Source organism: Hippocampus bargibanti, linkage group LG08 (assembly GCF_051943395.1).
Source record: "Hippocampus bargibanti isolate YZ-2025 linkage group LG08, ASM5194339v1, whole genome shotgun sequence".
In the NCBI taxonomy this organism is placed as follows: domain Eukaryota; kingdom Metazoa; phylum Chordata; class Actinopteri; order Syngnathiformes; family Syngnathidae; genus Hippocampus; species Hippocampus bargibanti.
In genome coordinates this window covers 7,216,998-7,236,861 of record NC_142741.1, presented here as the reverse complement: position 1 = coordinate 7,236,861, position 19,864 = coordinate 7,216,998, and the positions used below count along the sequence as shown (strand labels likewise).

Genomic DNA, 19,864 nt, shown 5'->3' with positions numbered 1-19,864 from the left:
TGTTTGGCTATTCCAAGGGTGTCAGACTCATTTTTAATTACGGTTTCCTCTTGGGGGGCCGTTATGAATTTGGGGAAGCCATTAGGATGTTTCATCCCCCTTCACATATTACATCTAGAGCGGCCAACAAACTTATCAATACAGTCAAACCATCTCGACCATTTTGGTTTTCGGCCAAAAATTTTGATTTTTGACCAAACTGAGCACACCTGAATGCACCAATCGACTGCCCTCCGCTTCCTTATATGTCACTTCCTCGTGTCGCGTCTCATTATGACCGACGCATTATGCTCGTGTAGCGTTCCATTGTCAGTTAACGTGTTTGTATTGTTCAAAATCGCTTAAAAAAGAAGACATTGATTACATTGATTATAATGGGAAATGATTTGGTTTTTGACCAAATCGTTTTTCTGGAGTGGTTAATGGTCGAAAATAGACTAATCCAATTCAATCCAAAACCCAGGTTTGACTGTAGCTAGTTGTCAAATTTGATTAGCCAGATAGCTGAATGGAAACAGAGCTAGCTAGCTAAATCGCGAGCTAAGTCGCCCGCTAGCGAGCTAGCTAGTTTGATAGATGAGAATGAAATTTCACAAGTTTGATTCGCTATCGCGGGCCGAATAGAACGATGTCAAAGTCATGGCCCCCAGACATATGTGATGTAAGGGATTAGCAAGATAGCTGAATAGAAACAGAGCTAGCTAGCTCAATTTCGAGCTAAATCACCCGCTAGCTAGCGAGTTAGCTAGTTTTATATATGAAAATCGTATTTCACAAATTTGATTTGCTATTGCGGGCCGAATAAAATGATTAAGCGGGCCAGATTCTGCCCCCAGGCTTTGACTTTGACACATGTGATGTAAGGGATTAGCCAGATAGCTGAATAGAAACAGCTCGCTCAATTGTGAGCTAAATCACCTGCTAGCTAGCTAGTTTGATAGATGAAAATAGAATTTCACCAATTTGATTTGCTATCGTGGGCTGAACAAAATGATTAGGCGGGCCAGATTCTGACCCCAGGCCTTGACTTTGACACATGTAATGTCAGGGATTAGCCAGTTAGCTGAATAGAAACATAGCTAGCTAGCTCAATTGCGAGCTAAATCGCCCAGCTAGCTAGCAAGCGAGCTAGTTCGATAGATGAGATTTGCTTTTGCAGTCCGAATAAAATGATGTGGCGGGCCACATTTGGCCTCCGGGCCTTGACTTTGACACTCGTGGGTTAGCGAGTCCTACTGACTCGACGTGAGGACCTTAGAATGGCAAGACGGAGCTCTCGCGGGGCATCACTTGAAACAGAACCGGCTTTCCTACAGGGACACAAATCATTGGTTCAGTTCCAAAGGGTGTTCAAGGAATCTTATCAATTTTGCATTTACAAGATCCCGCAACGAAGGCGTTGTAAGTTACTCTTTCTGGGCACCGCAGGTTCGAGCAGCACCGACGTTAAGGAAAACCGAAACGTGGACAAGGTGTCGTGCAAAGAAGGGGTGGGCGTGGCCGAACAGCTCCCCAACGGTAGCGGGCCGGCCGCTCGAAAGCGCCCCCTGGAGGAGGGCAACAATGGCCACGCTCACTCCAAGTTCCGAGCCAAGAAGCGCAAGAAAACGCCCGGGCCCATCCTGCCCAAGAACGCCCTCATGCAGCTCAACGAGATCAAACCGGGTCTGCAGTACAAACTGCTGTCGCAGACGGGGCCGGTCCACGCGCCGGTTTTCGTCATGACGGTGGAGGTCAACGGGCAGACCTTTGAGGGCATGGGTCCCACCAAGAAGAAGGCCAAGTTGAACGCGGCCGAGAAAGCGCTGCGTTCCTTCGTGCAGTTCCCCAACGCCTCGGAGGCGCACCTGGCCATGGGACGGACGCTGACCGTCAACACGGACTTCACCTCCGACCAGGCCGATTTCCCAGACATGCTCTTCAACGGTTTCGAGACGCCGGCCGCTTCCGACGAATCCTTCTACGCCGGTTCCAACGGCGGCGGCAGCGCCTTGAACTCCCTGGGCGAATACCCGCTGCCCACGCCGCCCGGCGGCAACCTGGCCCAGGCGCCGCTGCCCCCGCCCTCGGCCTTCGGTTGCCCCGCCGGCGGCAAAAACCCCGTCATGATCCTCAACGAACTCCGTCCGGGCCTCAAATACGACTTTGTGTCCGAGAGCGGCGAGAGTCACGCCAAGAATTTTGTCATGTCGGTGACGGTTGACGCGCAGACCTTTGAAGGCTCGGGTCGCAACAAGAAGCTGGCCAAGGCCCGGGCGGCGCAGGCCGCTCTCTCGGCTCTCTTCAACATGCAGCTGGACCAGACGCCATCCAGGCAGCCCATTCCCAGTGAGGGCCTGCAGCTGCACCTCCCGCAGGTAAACATCGCCTCTCCTCGCCCGCAGTCTCCTCGGGAATGAACACAAACACTCGTATTAAATCTTGGGCTTAAGGGTCGTCGGTTTACAAGGAACTTTGGTTCCTACATTGGCAACTTTCAATTGACCAAACTATGGAATGCGGGCCATTTGCGGTGCGCCATCCATCTTTTCACTGGCCTTTGCTATTATTATTTTTTTATATAATATAAAAACATTTGGAGTGGGCTGCAAAGGTTAGTTAACAAAAAAGACAAAATGTGGCCTTGACAAAGATCCAAAACTACAGATGAATCCTAAAAAGAATAACACAATGACAGTGATACCTCGGCTTCCGAACGCCTGAGCTAACAAAGTTTTCGCCTGACGAACGTTAAATCTTGGCATACGAACTATTTTTTGGGAAACACACGGAGCGCCATAATGACTGATGTGTCGTTCGCGAACGAGACGGTTCTTGGAGCTGGATCTCTGAAGTGAACGAAGAGAGGCGGCTTCCAACAAGGAGCTGGAAATGGCAGCGGACTTTTTTGTGTCCTCTATCCCCCCCCCCCCCCCCCCCCCCCCCCCGAGTCTTCGGTGAAAGCCACACGTGATTGGTCAAGATATGTGGTAGAAGAGACAGGAAGAATTACAGACACACGCAGCAGTGAGGAAAAAGAGGAGGGGTTAGAGAAACAGAAGCACTGTGAGCACATGAAACAGGAAAGGGAGACGACAGAGCTTGATAGCACTACAAAGAAAAAACAAAAGTGAAAAGGGGAGAAAATGGATAGAAAACACAGTGAAATTTGGACTCCTTTCAAATTGATAGTTCAAAGGCAGAGTGTAGACTGCAAGGTAAAAATATCCCATCAATCAGGCTCCACAAATAACCCACACTAGCCATCAGTTCAATTTGAAGTGAAAAGACAAGCAAGGGAACCAGCTATTAATGAAGTTTCAGTGTGTCTGCCTGCATCACAAAGGTAAATAAAACATTTTTATTATACAGCACAGTTTATTTCTTTAAGTACAATACCGTAGTAAATTTATTATACATATAATAAGCTATATATTGTGTAGTTATACATATAATAAGCTATATATTGTGTAGTTTTAAGGCTTATTTAGTAGAAAATTACGTTTTATGGGGACTTGGGAACGGATTATTCTCATTTTAATGGTTTCCTATGGGAAATTAATGTTTGGAATACACACTTGTTTTTTGCCTTACACACACTTTCTGGGAACCAATGAAGTTCGTAAGCCAAGGTATCACTGTATTAATTTATCGCCGGCTCACTCTTGTGAAGATAAATCATTTTTTTAGGCCAAAATAGTTTGTTCACTGTTGCATTTTATCGGCTAAGTATCCGGATTCCATGGGTGCTTGTTTCAAGCATTTTGGAATTAACCAGCTCTGTCTACATCTACGCTTTGAATCTGAGGTGGTTCTTTAAGTCATCTAATTTAAAAGTGGCCTTTTCTAAGTTACGTACCACCAGAAGGATGTCTCTCCCAAAGTTGGCACCAATACGTCTGTGTAAGCTCTCAGTCATACAGGAGTGGTCCATCGATGAAAAGGTTTCTTCAGCCGTCATCTGTACTTCTTTGAGGTGTCGGACGTTTTGCTTGTTATCCAAGAAACTTCGTCAGCAAAAATTTTCATCGTTTGTTCCACTGTGTTGTGCTCTATGGCCAATTTCCCAAAGATTTATGATACTCGGCACTTTAATTTACTCTATTGGGAGGAGGTCAGGGAGAGGATGTAAATGGAAACAATAAATCAGTATTGGCCATCAAGACCTGCCAAGGCGGCAAATTTTAAGGGAGCCGCTTTGATTGACAGCGGATGAGGGAGGCCAGAAAAAATATATAAATCGATTAAGAAATTAATTGTTTAATTAATGCATAAATAAATGTGTCAATTTTTGCATTAAAATGATAAATGCTTTCCGCAAAATGAAAGAAAAAGAATGAATAAATAAATGTGTGAATTTTTGCATTAAAATGATAAATGCTTTCCACAAAATGAAAGAAAAATAAATAAATTAATTAGTTGATTAATCAAAGCATAAATAAATGAATAAATAAATGAACATGTGCGAATTTTTACATTGGAACAATAAGTGCTTTCCAAAAAATAAATAAGAAAAAGAAAAGAATAGATAAACAAAGATTAATTAATTCGTTGATTGATTAATGCAGAAATAAATAAGCATGTGTGAATTTTTGCATTACAACAATAAATTCTTTCCACAAAATAAATTTTAAAAAGTAAAAAATAGAAATAAATAACAAAAAAAACAAATAGATTAATTCATGGATTAATCAATTAATTAATGCATCAATGCTGTAACTGATTAAATAAAATAAAATGTGCAAATGTTTGCATTACAACAATAAATGCTTTCCACAAAATAAATTAAAAAATGAAATAGAAAAATAAATAAATGCACACATAAATGGATAAATACATAAATTAATTTATTTTACATAAATCTATCTTCAATTTCATCGGACAGGCGTGTGGCACTACAAATCTGCTGCTACCAACCCCCCCTGGACGGGGTTCATATCACACGTGTTTCATAGACTGTCAGATTTGACGCTGCTTGCTTTGTGTGTGTGTGTGTGTTTGTGTGTGCGTGTGTGTGTGTGTGTGTGTGTGTGTGTGTGCGCGTGTGTGTGTGTTTTGTGTGTTCGCAGGTTCTCGCCGACGCCGTCTCTCGACTGGTCGTGGATAAGTTCAGCGAGTTGACGGACAACTTCAGCTCCCCTCACGCGCGGCGGAAAGTCCTGGCCGGTGTCGTCATGACGACAGGTGGATAAACAATCCACGCCGTCTCGCGGAACGTTTTGTCGTCATAATACCACGTGTCCGTTTTTTTTTTTTTTGCCCGTCCTCCTAGGGACGGATGTCAAAGAAGCGCAGGTGATTTGCGTGTCGACGGGGACCAAATGCATCAACGGCGAGTACATGAGCGACCGCGGCCTGGCCCTCAACGACTGCCACGCCGAGATCATCGCCCGACGCTCGCTCATCAGGTTCCTCTACATCCAGCTGGAGTTCTTCCTTAGGTAAGGACACCTTTACCTTTGTCACGCTTTAGGACAATTGACGGACAATTGACGCTTTGTCCATAGCGGCAGCAGAGAAGAGCATCAGAAATCCATCTTTGCGCCGTCCGACCAAGGAGGCTACAAGCTAAAGGACAACATTCAGTTCCACCTCTACATCAGCACCTCGCCCTGCGGAGACGCCCGCATTTTCTCGCCCCATGAAGCCGGCGTGGAAGGTTAAATGCCACCATATTTCTTATCTTAGCATGTTGTTTATCATTTCAAATTGACAGACCAATTTTTTTAGTGGACCGATGAATTGACAGCTCATTGAAAAGTAAGCATAATAATAATAATTAATAATAATAATAATAATAATAATAATAATAATAATAATAATAATAATAATAAAATCATTTATAAGCGCCTTTCATAACTCTCAATGTCACTTTACAGTCACAGTGTACGTTTTTCTGTGGGTGAGCAGAGGCAGCCGCCAGCGTTCACTCAACCGGAAGTAACTCAAATAGATAGAAAGCTAGCTAGCTAGTTAGCTAATAGATAGCTAGATTGCTAGCCAGCTAGATAGCTATAGAATTAATAGATAGATGGGCTCTTTTAAACCTGGGGGGGTTTGTGGGTGAATTAGTGTGCTTACAATCTTCCATATGGGATGTTAATTAGAAATTTGCCGTAACGTTCGAATAGGCATTCAACACGTTCATGAATGAGCGCTTTTGTTAGTTTGTCAGTCATTTTGCCCCTTTGCTCCCCCACTGTTGGACTCATTAACCCCCCTCTTATTTTGTTTTCCGTTTCATGCGAGAACCGCTAGTGCATTTAATTAGCCGATGAATATGCGCCATAGGAAACGTTAACAAACAAGTCTTGTTGCCATTTGATTCTGATGGTTATGTTGTCACTCAGCATTGTCGTTTTTTGCTAACTGTCTTTCAATAGCAAAAGCAACAAGGGAGGTATGGGGGAGCTGTCAATCATAACACTAATAATACAATTCATTTCTCAGCGCTTTTCAAAACTCTCAATGTCGCTTTACAGTCACAGTGTACGTTTTTCAGTGGGTGAGCAGCGGCAGCCACACGTGCCAGTGCTAGCTAGCCAACAGATATTTAATAACTAGCTAGTCAGTCAGCTATATCACTATATAGCTAATAGATAGCTAGCTAGATAGCTGGCCAGTATCTTTTGTTCACATGTTTGGTATCCTAGGGACAGGAAGTCATAAATACATAACTGTGCTAACCAGTATTAGCATGTAGCCACACTGAGCAAACAGCTGCTGCTATAGGCAATGACACTATAACAACAATAGTTGCGAGACCACGGCTCAATATGACTTCACATATAAGACACAGGCTTATCTTTTCAAGAAAATCAAGGCTTCTGGGTGCGCCTTATACACCGGAAAATACAGAACTAATTAACTCATTGACTGCCAGACGATGTGCAAAAATGTGTCCACTCCGGTGCAAGGGTTTTTGTCATTGTCACTCAAATTCCAGGACCAGGAAAATGTGATAAAAGAAAACCAATCTTCCATGACTGTATGATACGAGAGCTATCCAAACATGCGTCAGTAGAATAGTGATGGGAATTCCGGCTCTTTCAGCTCCCAAATTAATTTACTACCAAAAATAATGTAAATTATATGTAAAACGAATTTCTAATATAAAAAAGTACAATACAATAAAGTCTCGTGATATCGATATTCAAGGGAGTCCGAAAAAATATCGATATAACCGGGACTATCGATATATCCGATCCTGGGCCGAACTGCATTAAAAAGCCGCCAAAAGAGGGCAGCCAAGCGCCATATAAGAAACGGAGCTGGCCATTAGCTCCCTTTTTTTTGGGTGAGAGATGTTCCCCCAATGTTGCCTCAAAATGGCACATATAATTCTTTAATGATTGTAAAAATGTATGCTTTAATCTTCAGAACTACAGTGTATTTGAAACATATTCCTAACTGGATGTGTAACAAGAAAGCATATTATCCGAATCTGAAGCCATTGTTTGGATTCACAAGCAATGCAAGACATCTTGGCGTGAAATCATTTTTATTTGCATTTGAATAAAAAGTGACATCGGCTGTCCTTTAATACACAGTATGGAATGTTAATAATTTACAAAATCATCGCGCTTCAGCAGACAAAACAAGAAACATTGTTGCAAAAAACGATTGCATTCATATACAGTACAGTGGGCATGTACATAACACAACAGGGAAACTGCAACGCTTACATCTTACTGTATTATGGATACAATTTAAAAAAGTCATCAATCTTCTTCTGCTTCCCATTTTTACCTTTTAACACAAACACTTCAATCTCGTCTGCTACACACGAGCTAGCGTCTGAAAATGAAAATGGCTCTGCTACACGGGTGCTGGGCACGTAACCTGACCAAGTCGACCAATGGCGCGACTGATGGCGTGACACGTAACCAAGACACGTGACCAAGTTGACCAATGGCGCGACCGATGGCGTGTCACGTGACAAAGTCACACGGCCAAGTCGACCAATAGCGCGACCGATGACGGCTCATGTGACCAAGTCGACCAATGGCGCGACCGATGGCGGCTCACGTAACAAGACACGTGACCAAGTTGAACAATGGCGCGACGGATATATCGATGTAAACAACAAAAATGGCCGGCGGGGGATGAAAAGGAGCACCGTAATAACCGGATTATTGTAATAACCGGGTATCGTACTAAACGGTACTAATTATACATAAAAAGACTAGAAATGTGCAAGGGAAACGAAAATAATATCGTAATAAGCGGTACTATCGATATAACCGATATCGATATAACGAGACTTTACTGTATATATATATATATATATATATATATAGAGAGAGAGAGAGAGAGAGAGAGAGAGAGAGAGAGAGAGAGAGAGAGAGAGAGAGAGAGAGAGAGAGAGAGAGAGAGAGAGAGAGATGTACATATGTGACGGGTGTCACAACAGTGACTGTCTTCGCCTCCACGATGCTGCCGTCTTAATGAGACCAGACGCGTGAATTTGTCTTTTTATTTCTTTTATTTCTGCAACACAGTATGGCAGAAGGGATGGGTGAAGTCGCATGGGTTTCGTCTTGTGATTAACCTGAATCTCCTCGAGATTGTTCTCAAATGCAAAACATTGTAGATAACAAAACAGAATTAACAACGTGTGATCGTATAGTGGTTATTTACAGAAAAAGAGAATACAACACAAGTTCACTGTTATTTACAAGATGTCCCTGAACGCATCATAGGCGGAGACTCGGCAGAACACGCGGTGCGCTTGTAATGGCTGGCGCACAGTTCAACCCGCCACGGACACTCACGGGCAAATGAAACACGGCACAAGAAACTAAATATTGTTCAATAAAAACGAAATGAAACAGTTATTACCTGTATTATTTTACAGCAGCAATCAAAATAAATACACAAATGTATTTAAAAAAATATGCATATACAGTAAAGTCTCGTTATATCGATATTCAAGGGAGTCCGAAAAAATATTGATATAACCGGGACTATCGATATATCCGACCCTGTTTGCATGTAATTTTCTCCGTGCGTGCATAGAAATAGCATCGATATAACCGGGTCTATCGATATATCCGATATCGATATAACGAGACTTTACTGTATATCCTATGTATGTATTATTTTACAGCAGCAATCAAACCTCTAAAGATGGAGGGCACTGATTTGCTGTGGCGACCCCTTGTGGGGAAAAGCCGAAAGGAAAAGAAGAAGAATCAAAATACAGTAAAGTCTCGTTATATCGATATTGGATATATCGATAGTCCCGGTTATATCGATACTATTTCTATGCACGCACAGAGAAAATTACATGCAAACAGGGTCGGATATATCGATAGTCCCGGTTATATCGATATTTTTTCGGACTCCCTTGAATATCGATATAACGAGACTTTACTGTACATATATATACATCTGTATATATTTTAAAATTAATTAATGTATTTATTTTAGAGCAGCAATCAAACAAATTGCCACAAAAAGACTTATCCTGTGACTGTGAAGTAACCTTGAGAGTTTTGAAATGCGCTTATAAATGAAATGTATTATTATTATATTCATTTATTTTAAAGCAGCAATCAAAATGTTAAATTCCAAACCTTGGGACATAGATCACTTGTAATGAATTGGATAGAAAAATGTAAGTGAATTTGACACGATTCCATTTTCTGGTTCTGGAGGCCAGATTGTTGCGTTCGTTTACTTGTTGTAACATACAACCTTTTTCCTTCTTCCGTGCCTCGGCGGCCTCAGACCAAGGAGACCGACACCCCAATCGAAAAGCAAGAGGTCAGCTTCGCACCAAGATTGAGTCCGGTGAGGGCACCATCCCCGTCAGGTCCAGTAACACCATCCAAACGTGGGACGGCGTTCTTCAGGGAGAAAGGCTACTCACCATGTCCTGCAGCGACAAGATTGCCAGGTCATTCACCTTCAAAGTTCCTCTTTGACCTTGAGCGAATTTTTTTTTTTTTCATTTTTTTGGGTGTTTTGATCCCACCTCCTCCCGCATTACCATAGTTTCAACCAATTTCAGCTCGCCTACAAATTTGGGTTCTGTTGTTCGCAGAGGCCAAGGCTAGTCTTGTTATTTATGGATTTATTGTCGAAATTTCATATTTAGACTGAAAAAATAGCGCAGCAGTTCTGACATTGGCCTTCGCCGCGCCACTTTCATATTTGATTAGATATAGTGAAAGACGACAAACGTCACAAACGCCCTAGCAGAAATAAATCCAGGGTGACCCAAAAAGATGCGTACCAGTGTTTGAAATAACGTCTGCCCGGAGGCCCAGGTCGTACAACTTTTACGTCGGGCGTACAACTTTCAAAACGTCTCAGCCCGGGTGGCCGACAACTTCTTCAAGAATAAAAAAAAGACTATTTTCAAATCAAACGTTTGTTTTATTCAAGAAAGCAAAAGCTACAAGCAAACCACTACAAGCCTTCAAAACTCTCAAGTACACTTTACAGTCACGGTATAGTCCGAAGCACGAAACAGGGTTCTGATTGGCTGCCGTGCCGAGTATGCAAATTGCCTAACGAATATTCGTTTTCTTCAACTTTCTTACATACTCGGCACGGCAGCCAATCAGAAGCCTGTTTCGGACTATACCGTGACTGTAAAGTGTACTTGAGCGTTTTGAAAGGCGCTTCGAATGAGGAATCCTAGTGGCTTTTAGCAGATAACGCAACTCAAACATTGCATTGTGCACCATGACGACAAACGACAACTGGAGAAAAATCTTCAGCAAAGGATAGTTACCATAAATTAAGCAAGGGAGCACTTGTGGTAGGTACTTTGTTAATTTAAAAAAATCATTTTACTTCGCAACAATGTTTTTTTTTTTGCGATTATTCTTCTTTTTTTTGTGTTTCAAGTGGTGAAAAATGGGACAGGCAACTTTACGGCCAGGCAGGCAACTCTTCAGTTGTCTGCCCTGGTGTCCGCTAACTTTTTGTCATGAGTTTCAGACACTGTGCGTACCCATGAAAATTTCAATTGTGGCTTTGATTAAAAAGCTATATACAGTAAAGTCTCGTTATATCGATATCGGATATATCGATAGTCCCGGTTATAGCGATATTTTTTCGGACTCCCTTGAATATCGATATAACGAGACTTTACTGTATTTCAAATTACAACCACACATTATTCAGTTTATGGAAGACCATTCACCAGAGTTTCAGGTGTTTCTGTCAATTTTTAGTCAATTTATGGCTTTCCCAAGATCTGTTCCAAATGTCCACCTTTTCGTTGCAAGCAAACCTGTACTCATCTGACAAAATTGTCAATCACTTTTACACACTCCTCTTTCGGAAGGGTGATCCAAAAAGATGCGTCCTACTGAGTCCCTCGCTGCAGCAATGGTTTCTCCCGAACGAGGAGTGTGTAAAAGTGATTGACAACTTTGTCAGACGAGTACAGGTTTGCTTGCAATGAAATGGTGGACATTTGGACCACATATTGGGAATGCCATAACTTGACTAAAATTGACAGAAATAGCTGAAACTGTGGTGAATTGTCTTCCATAAAGGACAACCGACATCTCCGGACAAGTTGTGTCCATAATTTGTTAAATCGCTTCAAACAACTTCTACTGAGCGTATTTTACAAAGTTTCCACCGCATATAGCTATAGTTTACGTTTTAAGACTTGCGCTGAATATTCCGGAAGTCTTGTTTTTGAGTTGGTGACGAGTCCTCACGTTACGTTTGTGAAGGAACGCGTCCCTGACCGAAAAAAGGACACGTTGTAGCAGTCCTTCCATCACGGCAATGCATTTTGCTGTACTTTGTTTCATCTGAAAACTTCGTGTCGCACCAAAAAGAGGCAGAAGATGGCGACAAAGCTCCGTGTAAGGAATTAATCAGCCTGTGGAAACAAAGCTCCATGTAAAGAATTAATCAGCCTGTGGAAACGGGCTGATTAATTCCTTATACAGAGCTTTGTCGCCATTTTCTGCCTCTTTTTGGTGCTACATTTCCCGCCCACAGATACCTCAAAATGGCACGGAATAAATTATTTAATCTATTGCAAACATGTATGCTTTCCTCTTCAGAACTATTTGAATCATATTCATAACTGGATGAGTAACAAGAAAGCATATTCTCCGAATCTGAAGCCATTGTTTTGATTCTCCTGCAAGGCAAGACGTCTTGGGGTGACACCACGAACAAGGGGGCGGGACCTTCTGAAACTGGCCACTTCCGGTTTCATTTTTTTGCAGTTTCAGCACACTTTAAGTCATTTTTATTGGTGTTTAGCATTTGACTAAAAATATCATGCTGCATGATTTGGGTATTTTAGATGCTATAAAACGTTTTTCTGATGTCAGTTAGGAAACAAAAAAGTGATGTCGGTTGTTCTTTAAACTGAATAATACGTGGTTGTAATTTGAAAATAAATGGCTTTTTAATCAACGCCACAATTGAAATGTTCATGGGTACGCATCTTTTTGGGTCATCCTGTACATGTCAAAATGGCCGCCGCCGGGCCTCGCAATATTTTTTCCCTCGCGGTTTGTCTGGGGGACAACGAGCACACTTGATGGACTTTCCTGTCCTTTCAATATTTTGGGCGCACCAACCAGGTTGTCTTTGATCTCCGCCGGCGTTGAAAGCGAGCGTGCGCCACGCAGGTGATGAAAGGAGGCTGCCCCGTCACCAGGCAAAACAATCCCAAATTCTCCATAACTCTTCTCCGGGATGGTAATACCTTGCCTCAGTGCACCGAATGATTGGACGCCGAGCGTGTGCTTGATGAAGGACACGTCTGCTGTGTTAGCGGCCGCCATTTCTTTGAGGCTTTTACCTTGGGCACATTGTGTCTGCTCGCCCGCCGTTCCTCCGGCTTGTACTTGTATTATCGATTGCGGCCCCTGCTCGCCCACCTTTTTTTCCTTTCTGTCGCCTTTGTCAAAGGCGGAGGGATCTAAGTCAGTAGAGGGCAAAATAGCTTTGCGACACCAAAATAATATCCGGAAAAACAACACCAAAGTTAATGAGTCGTGATTGATTGGCTCCTCAGCACATGTGACGCCGTTTGCGCTGGTGAGAAGCTTGGAATCTCGTTTTGACCCATCTGCAGTTGGGCTTTCACCCCATGTTATTTATGTATTTATTTATTTATTTATTTATGTATTTGTTTGTTTGTTTGTTTATTTGTTTGTTTGGTTGGTTGGTTGGGTTTGTTTGTTTGTTTGTTTATTTGCTTGCTAAATAGATAGCTAGCAAGCTAGATAGTGAAATACATATCTATCTATCTAGTTAGCTAGCCCGCTAGATATTTAAATAGATATCTAGCAAGCTAGCTGGATAGTTGAATGCATGTCTTTCTATCTCGCTCGCTAGATAGCTAGATAATTTAATACATATCTAGCTAGCTAGCTAGCAAGAAGATATATATCTCGCTAGCTAGCTAGCTGGATGGATAGATGGATAGGTAGTTAAATACATATCTACCTGGTTAGTTAGAAAGCTAGTGAGAAGTTAGATATCTAGCTAGTTAGCTATCTAGCAAGCCAGATAGTTAGATGGATGGATGGATATTTAGCTATCTAGCTAGGCAGATAGATGAATATTTAGCTATCTAGCTAGGCAGATAGATGGATATTTAGCTATCTAGCTAGGCAGATAGATGGATATTTAGCTATCTAGGCAGATAGATGAATATTTAGCTATCTAGCTAGGCAGATAGATGGATATTTAGCTATCTAGCTAGGCAGATAGATGGATATTTAGCTATCTATCTAGCCAGATAGAAAGATGGATATTTAGCTATCGAGCTAGGCAGATAGATGGATATTTAGCTATCTAGCTAGGCAGATAGATAGATGGATATTTAGCTATCTAGCTAGCCTGATAGATACATACCGATAGATAGCCTCTCTGTGTGGAGTTAGCATGTTCTGCGTGGGTTTTTTTCCAGGTACTTTGGTTTCCTCCCACATTAAAAAAATAATGCAATGAATGAACCCTCAATATTGTCCCCACAAGGTATGAATGCTAGTGACAGTGTTTGAAATAGTGTGCCCGGTGGCCCAGGGCATACAACTTTTACGTCGGGCGTACAACTTTCAAAGCGTCTCGGCCCGGATGGCCGACAAACTTCTTCAAGAAAAAAGCAAACATTTGTTTTATCCAATAACGCAAAAACCCCAAACAAAAAGCTACAAGCCACACGGACTCCTCTTTCTCAGCAGCTTTCAAAACGCTAAAGTACACTTTTCAGTCAAGGTGTAATCCGAAGCACGAAACAGGCTTCTGATTGGCTGCCGGTGCCGCGTATGCAAATTACCAAACAAACGTTTGTTAGGCAATTTGCATACACGGCACTGGCAGCCAATCAGAAGCCTGCTTCATACTACACTCTGACTGAAAAGTGTACTTGACAGTTTTGAAAGCCGCTGAGAAAGAGGAGGTCCACATAGCTTTGAGCAGATAACACAACGCGCACATTGCATTGTGCACCATGACGGCAAACGACAGCTAGAGCGAAATCTTCAGCAAGGGTTATTTAGCATAAATTGGGCAAGGTAGCAATTGTGGTAGGGAGCTCCTTAATTTAAAAAAAACCTTTATACTTCGCAACAATGTTTTTTTTTGGGGGGGGGGCGATTAGACGTCTTTTTGTGTTTTAAGTTGTGAAAAATGGGGCAGGCATCTTTACGGCCGGGCCGGCAACTTTTCAAAGTTGTCTGCCTGGGTTTCCACTAACTTTTTGTCATGAGTTTCAGACACTGGCTAGTGAGGATGATTGATGTGGCCATCAAATATTTGCAATCTTCAATCTAACTCGGACGATGATCTCAACAGTGTCGATTGTCATGATCAATAAACGGCCATGAAAGTCCATTTCATCAACCTGAGCAAACTTTAGTACTGGATTATATTGATTTCCCCCCACCCTCACAAAATTGGTTTTGTTCTTCAACCCGTGTAAGGACCTAACTTTTTTTGTAAGTCCCTTGTTCCTACTCTACACATTTGAGTCCTTACGCACCCTCCCCACACCGATTGAGGTGGTGGGAGTGTGATGCTTCGCAGAGCGTGTCAATGGGAAAATGACTCTGGGAGCGATGGCTAATGATACAGCGCAGAAATACGCCGATTTTGTGGAAATAAAAAAAAAATCCCAAAAGAAAATTGGATCCCTCAGTGTGACACGTTGCGTTAGCCCGTAGCGTCGTGTGCTCGTTTATCCTTCACGTCTTTGCCCTTCAGCGTGACATATTCTTTGTCTCCATTTTATAACTTCAAACTTGACAACTGGAATGGGATTGGGATTCCCTCCCACCTGAAAAAATAACTTTTTTTTCACGCCTACAATGCTAACGTGCTAATTTTGTTTGTTGCAGGTGGAACGTGGTGGGCATCCAAGGTTCCTTGATGAGTTACTTCACGGAGCCCATCTACTTCTCCAGCATCATCCTGGGGAGCCTCTACCACGGCGACCATCTTTCCCGAGCTATGTATCAGCGCATCGCCGATATCGAGGACCTCCCCCAGCAGTTCACGCTCAACAGACCTTTGCTCAGCGGTGAGAAAAGGCCATCTTCTCCTTGGTGGGCGTGGTCATTTCGACGGCGGCCATTTTGTGGAATTTGAACAGCGGGGGCTGCGTATTAAGCAAAAAGCATCAAACTTTGCAGAAGCTCTGATGAAGAGGTTGATAATAATGATGATGATAATAATAATACATTTCATTTATAAGCGCCTTTCAAAACTCTCATGGTCACTTTTCAGTTACAGGATACATTCTTCTGGGAGTGAGCAGCAGCAGCCACACGCGCCAGCATCCACTCAACCCGGAAGTAACTCAAATAGATAGAAAGCTAGCTAGCTAATAGATAGCCAATAGATAGCTAATTGATAGACAGCTAGGTAAGTAGCCGCATAACTAAGAGATAGCCAGCTAGATAACTAGCGAGCCAGCCAGCTAGCTAATAGATAGCAAATAGATAGCCAGCTAGGTAGCTAGCTAGATAGCCAGTAGATAGCTAACAGATAGACAGCTAGCTAGGTAGCCGTATAACTAGTAGATATCCAGCTAGATAGATAGCCCGCAGGGTAGCCAGCTCGATAGCCAGCCAGGTAGTAATCATAATAATCATAATAATAATCATCATAATAACCATAATAATAATAATAATAATAATATAATGACAACAAATAACCTGTCCCTCTCATCCCCCATTTCATGTGGCTTATTCTCTTTGTCAAATGCAGTCCATAAAATCAAATACGGACAAACTTTACTGCAAAAATGTGCCTGATTATTCATTGGGGTAATGGATAAAAGACTCAATTCTAAATGTTTATACAGTGATACCTCACCTTACAAGCTTAATTGGTTCCCAGAAAGTGTGTATAAGGCGAAACGTTCATCTGCCAAACATTTATTTCCCATAAGAAACTATTAAAAATAAGAATAATCCGTTCCTAGGTCCCTATAAAACAATTTTCTACTAAGTCATAAAACTACACAAAATATACCTTAGTTTATTTATAAGTGTGATAATGTATTGTAATTAAAGAAATAAACTGTACTGTATAATAAAGTTGTTTTATTTCCCTTTGTGATGGTCGTTGATGTAGTTGCCTCTTGATGATATCCAAGTGAAGTTGCAATAATACCCTAACTCACACATTCCCCTGCTAGCTGCTTTTCAACCTCTTTTATCGCCTGAGACCTTTGATTAGACAACACAGAAACAACCTTAGCTGCATGTAGCAATGGTTGACTTAGCGTACTGGGACGCTAAATCACACAAACGCACACCTCGTTGGTGTTTTTAGATGATCTCCTTCTTCTGCTCAACCGTCATTTTCTGTTGCTGGCTATTAGCTATCTAGCTGTCTGGCTAGCTATCTTGATATCTATCTATTAGCTATGTAGCTATCTAGCTGACTAGCTATCAATCTAGCTTTGTATTAGGTAGCTAGCTAGTTTCTATCTATTTGAGTTACTTCCGGGTTGAGTGAACGCTGGCTGCCGCTGCTCACCCACAGAAAAACTTATTCTGTGACTGTAAAGTGACCTTGAAAGTTTTGAAAGGCTCTTATAAAATGAAATTTATTATTATTATTATTATTATTATTATTATTATTATTATTATTCTTATTATGGTATCTTCAGATCAATTGATGGATTGATTTGCTTTGGTAGGAATAAGCAACGCGGAGGCTAGGCAGCCGGGCAAAGCGCCCAACTTCAGCGTGAACTGGACGGTGGGTGACCAGGGCTTGGAGGTGATCAACGCCACCACGGGCAAGGACGACATGGGCCGAGCTTCGCGCCTTTGCAAGCATGCCCTCTACAGCCGATGGGTGCGCCTGCACTCCAAGGTACTCGACTAATTTCCAAATTTTGAGATGCCGAGGGTGTCAAAGTCATTTTTTGCCACGGGCCACATTGTAGTTATGGTTTCCTCGCAGGGGGCCGTTATTGAATTTGGGGAAACCATTAGAATTTTTAATCCCCACTACATATTACATATAGCGCGCACGACAAACGCTAGCTAGCTGGAATGCTAGCTAGCTTACTCCTTAGCTAGGGAGCTTGCTTGCTTGCTTGGATGCTAGCTAGCTTGCTAGTTAGCTCTATTTCAAGCTATCTCTATCGCAAGTTAGCAAGCATCATGGCACTTGAGATGCTTAATTAGGTTTTCCGGGCCGAATAAAATTATGTGGCAGGTCGGATTTCGCCCTCGAGTCTTGACTTTGACACCTGTGTAAGGGATTAGCCAGCTAGCTAGCTCTCCTTCTATTCAGCTAGCTGGCTGAATAGAAAGAGAGCTAGCTAGTTGGCTAATCCCTTACATCACAGGTTCGAATGCTAGCTAGCTTGCTTGATAGCTAGCTTGAATGCCAGCTAGCTCGAACGCTAGCTAGCTTGAATGCTAGCTAGCTCAAACGCTAGCTCGCTCCCTACCTAGCTTGCTTGCTAGCTCTATCGCTAGCTCTATTGCTAGATAGCTCGCTCGCTAGCAAGCAAGCATCATGGCATTTGACATGCTGGATTTGCCTTCGCGGGCTAGCTAGCTCTCATTCTATTCAGCTAGCTGGCTGAATAGAAAGAGAGCTAGCTAGTTGGCTAATCCCTTACATCACAGGTTCGAATGCTAGCTAGCTTGCTTGATAGCTAGCTTGAATGCCAGCTAGCTGAATAGAAAGAGTGATTGCTAGCAAGCTAGCTAGCTTTATTTCTATTCAGCTAGCGGTGATGTAAGGGATTAGCCAGCTAGCTGAATAGAAAGAGTGATTGTTATAGTTGTATAGTTGTGATCGTTATAGTAGTTGTGATAGTTAGCTCTACATCACAGGTTTGAATGCTAGCTAGCTTGAACGCTATCGAGCTCTCTCCTTACCTAGCGCGCTTGCTAGCTCAGAAGCTATATATATATATATATACACACTTTTTAGCATCGCATCGCTGACTATGTTTTGTGTTCTTTTTCCCCCGGCCCCCCCAGCTGTCTTCCATCTTGCGGATCAAGATGCTCAAGCCGGCGTCATACCACGACGCCAAACAGGCGGCGGCCGAGTACCACGAGGCCAAGCAGGCGCTCATCAAGGCTTTCCACAAAGCCGGTCTGGGGGCTTGGGTCAAAAAGCCCAGCGAGCAAGACCAGTTCACTCTGGCCTCCTGAGGGACCCCCCTCTTTCTTGCCCCCCAACACACACACACACACACCCGACAGGACCTCAGATGATTGACCCGCATTCGCAAGCCCCTCCCTCGCCTCTCTCCGTATATTTGCACGCACTTGCAGCTGTTAACTCGTGGAAATAAGTGTGCACAGTCTCCCCCACCCCACCCCCACACACACATCTTCATCAGGGTCGCTCCTTTACAGGACTCACCTCATGAAATGGTCTTGCGTTTTACTTTGAAAGGATGCTGGGCTTCCCCGTGTACTAAAACTGGAATCCATGCAATTTTTTTTTTTTTTTGTGTTATTTTATTTTGTGGTAGGCAAAGAAAACAAAGGTTGATTTTTTTATGTGTTGAGGACACAAAAAAAGGTTGCTTTTTTCATAGAAAATTTTAATATTAATTTTTTTTTTTTTTTTTTTTTTTTGTCGGCATAGAAAATGTAGGTTTATTTTATGGTTATTTTTTTTTAGAAGGTGCATTTTATGCCTTTTGTGATTTTGGATCTTGGATATATGATACGTTTTTTTTTCTTCTTTTCTTTTTTTTTGGGTGGACAACCACGGGTTATTTCATTTTTATTTTTATTTTTTGTGCTAGACAAAGAATAAAAAAATGTTTTTAATTTTTAATTACGTATTATTATTTTTTTTGGTCGGTATAGAAAATGTAGATTTATTTTATTTTTTTAGAAATTTTTTGTGCATTTTATGCCTTTTGTGATATGAAAGGTTTTTTTAGTTATTTTTTTATTTTTTGGGTGGACATAGAAAACGTGGGTTGATTTGTTATTTCATTTTTATTTTTTATTTTTTTGTGCTTGGCAAATAATTGTTTTAATTTTTTTGTTTTTAATTAATATTATTATTTTTTATGATTATTTGTATTATTTATTATTATTATTTTTTATTTTTTTGGGGGGTGGACATAGAAAACGCAGGTTGGTTTGTTGTTTCATTTTTTTTGTGCTAGATAAAGATTTTTTTTATGATTATTATTATTATTAGAAATTTTTTTTGGTCGGGGCATACAAAATATAGATTTATTTTATTTTTATTTTTTTTTTTAGAAGGTGCATTTTATGCCTTTCGTGATATTTTTGGGGGGTAGACATAGAAAACGCGGTTTGGTTTGTTATTTCATTTTTATTTTAATTTTTTTTTCGTGCTAGCCAAACTTTTTTTTTTATTTTTAATGATTGTTATTGTTTTTTGTTTTTTTTTTTTGGTCGGCATTGAAAATGTAGGT

At 41.7% G+C, this 19,864-nt stretch overlaps 1 protein-coding gene across 2 annotated transcripts in view; it reads left to right on the top strand.

The window, feature by feature from the left end:
• Positions 1-19,186, top strand: part of adarb1b (adenosine deaminase RNA specific B1b) — a 120,415-nt gene extending 101,229 nt beyond the window's left edge. For both annotated transcript variants that reach the window (XM_089002813.1, XM_089002812.1), the window contains 8 exons: positions 1,429-2,357; positions 5,049-5,163; positions 5,252-5,420; positions 5,487-5,638; positions 9,712-9,880; positions 15,318-15,499; positions 17,129-17,307; positions 18,435-19,186. In XM_089002813.1, the coding sequence (XP_088858939.1) occupies positions 1,429-2,357; positions 5,049-5,163; positions 5,252-5,420; positions 5,487-5,638; positions 9,712-9,880; positions 15,318-15,499; positions 17,129-17,307; positions 18,435-18,611 (2,072 nt within the window). In that variant the 3' untranslated portion in view covers positions 18,612-19,186. The remainder of the gene's footprint in view (positions 1-1,428; positions 2,358-5,048; positions 5,164-5,251; positions 5,421-5,486; positions 5,639-9,711; positions 9,881-15,317; positions 15,500-17,128; positions 17,308-18,434) is intronic.
• The last annotated feature ends 678 nt before the right edge of the window (positions 19,187-19,864 follow it).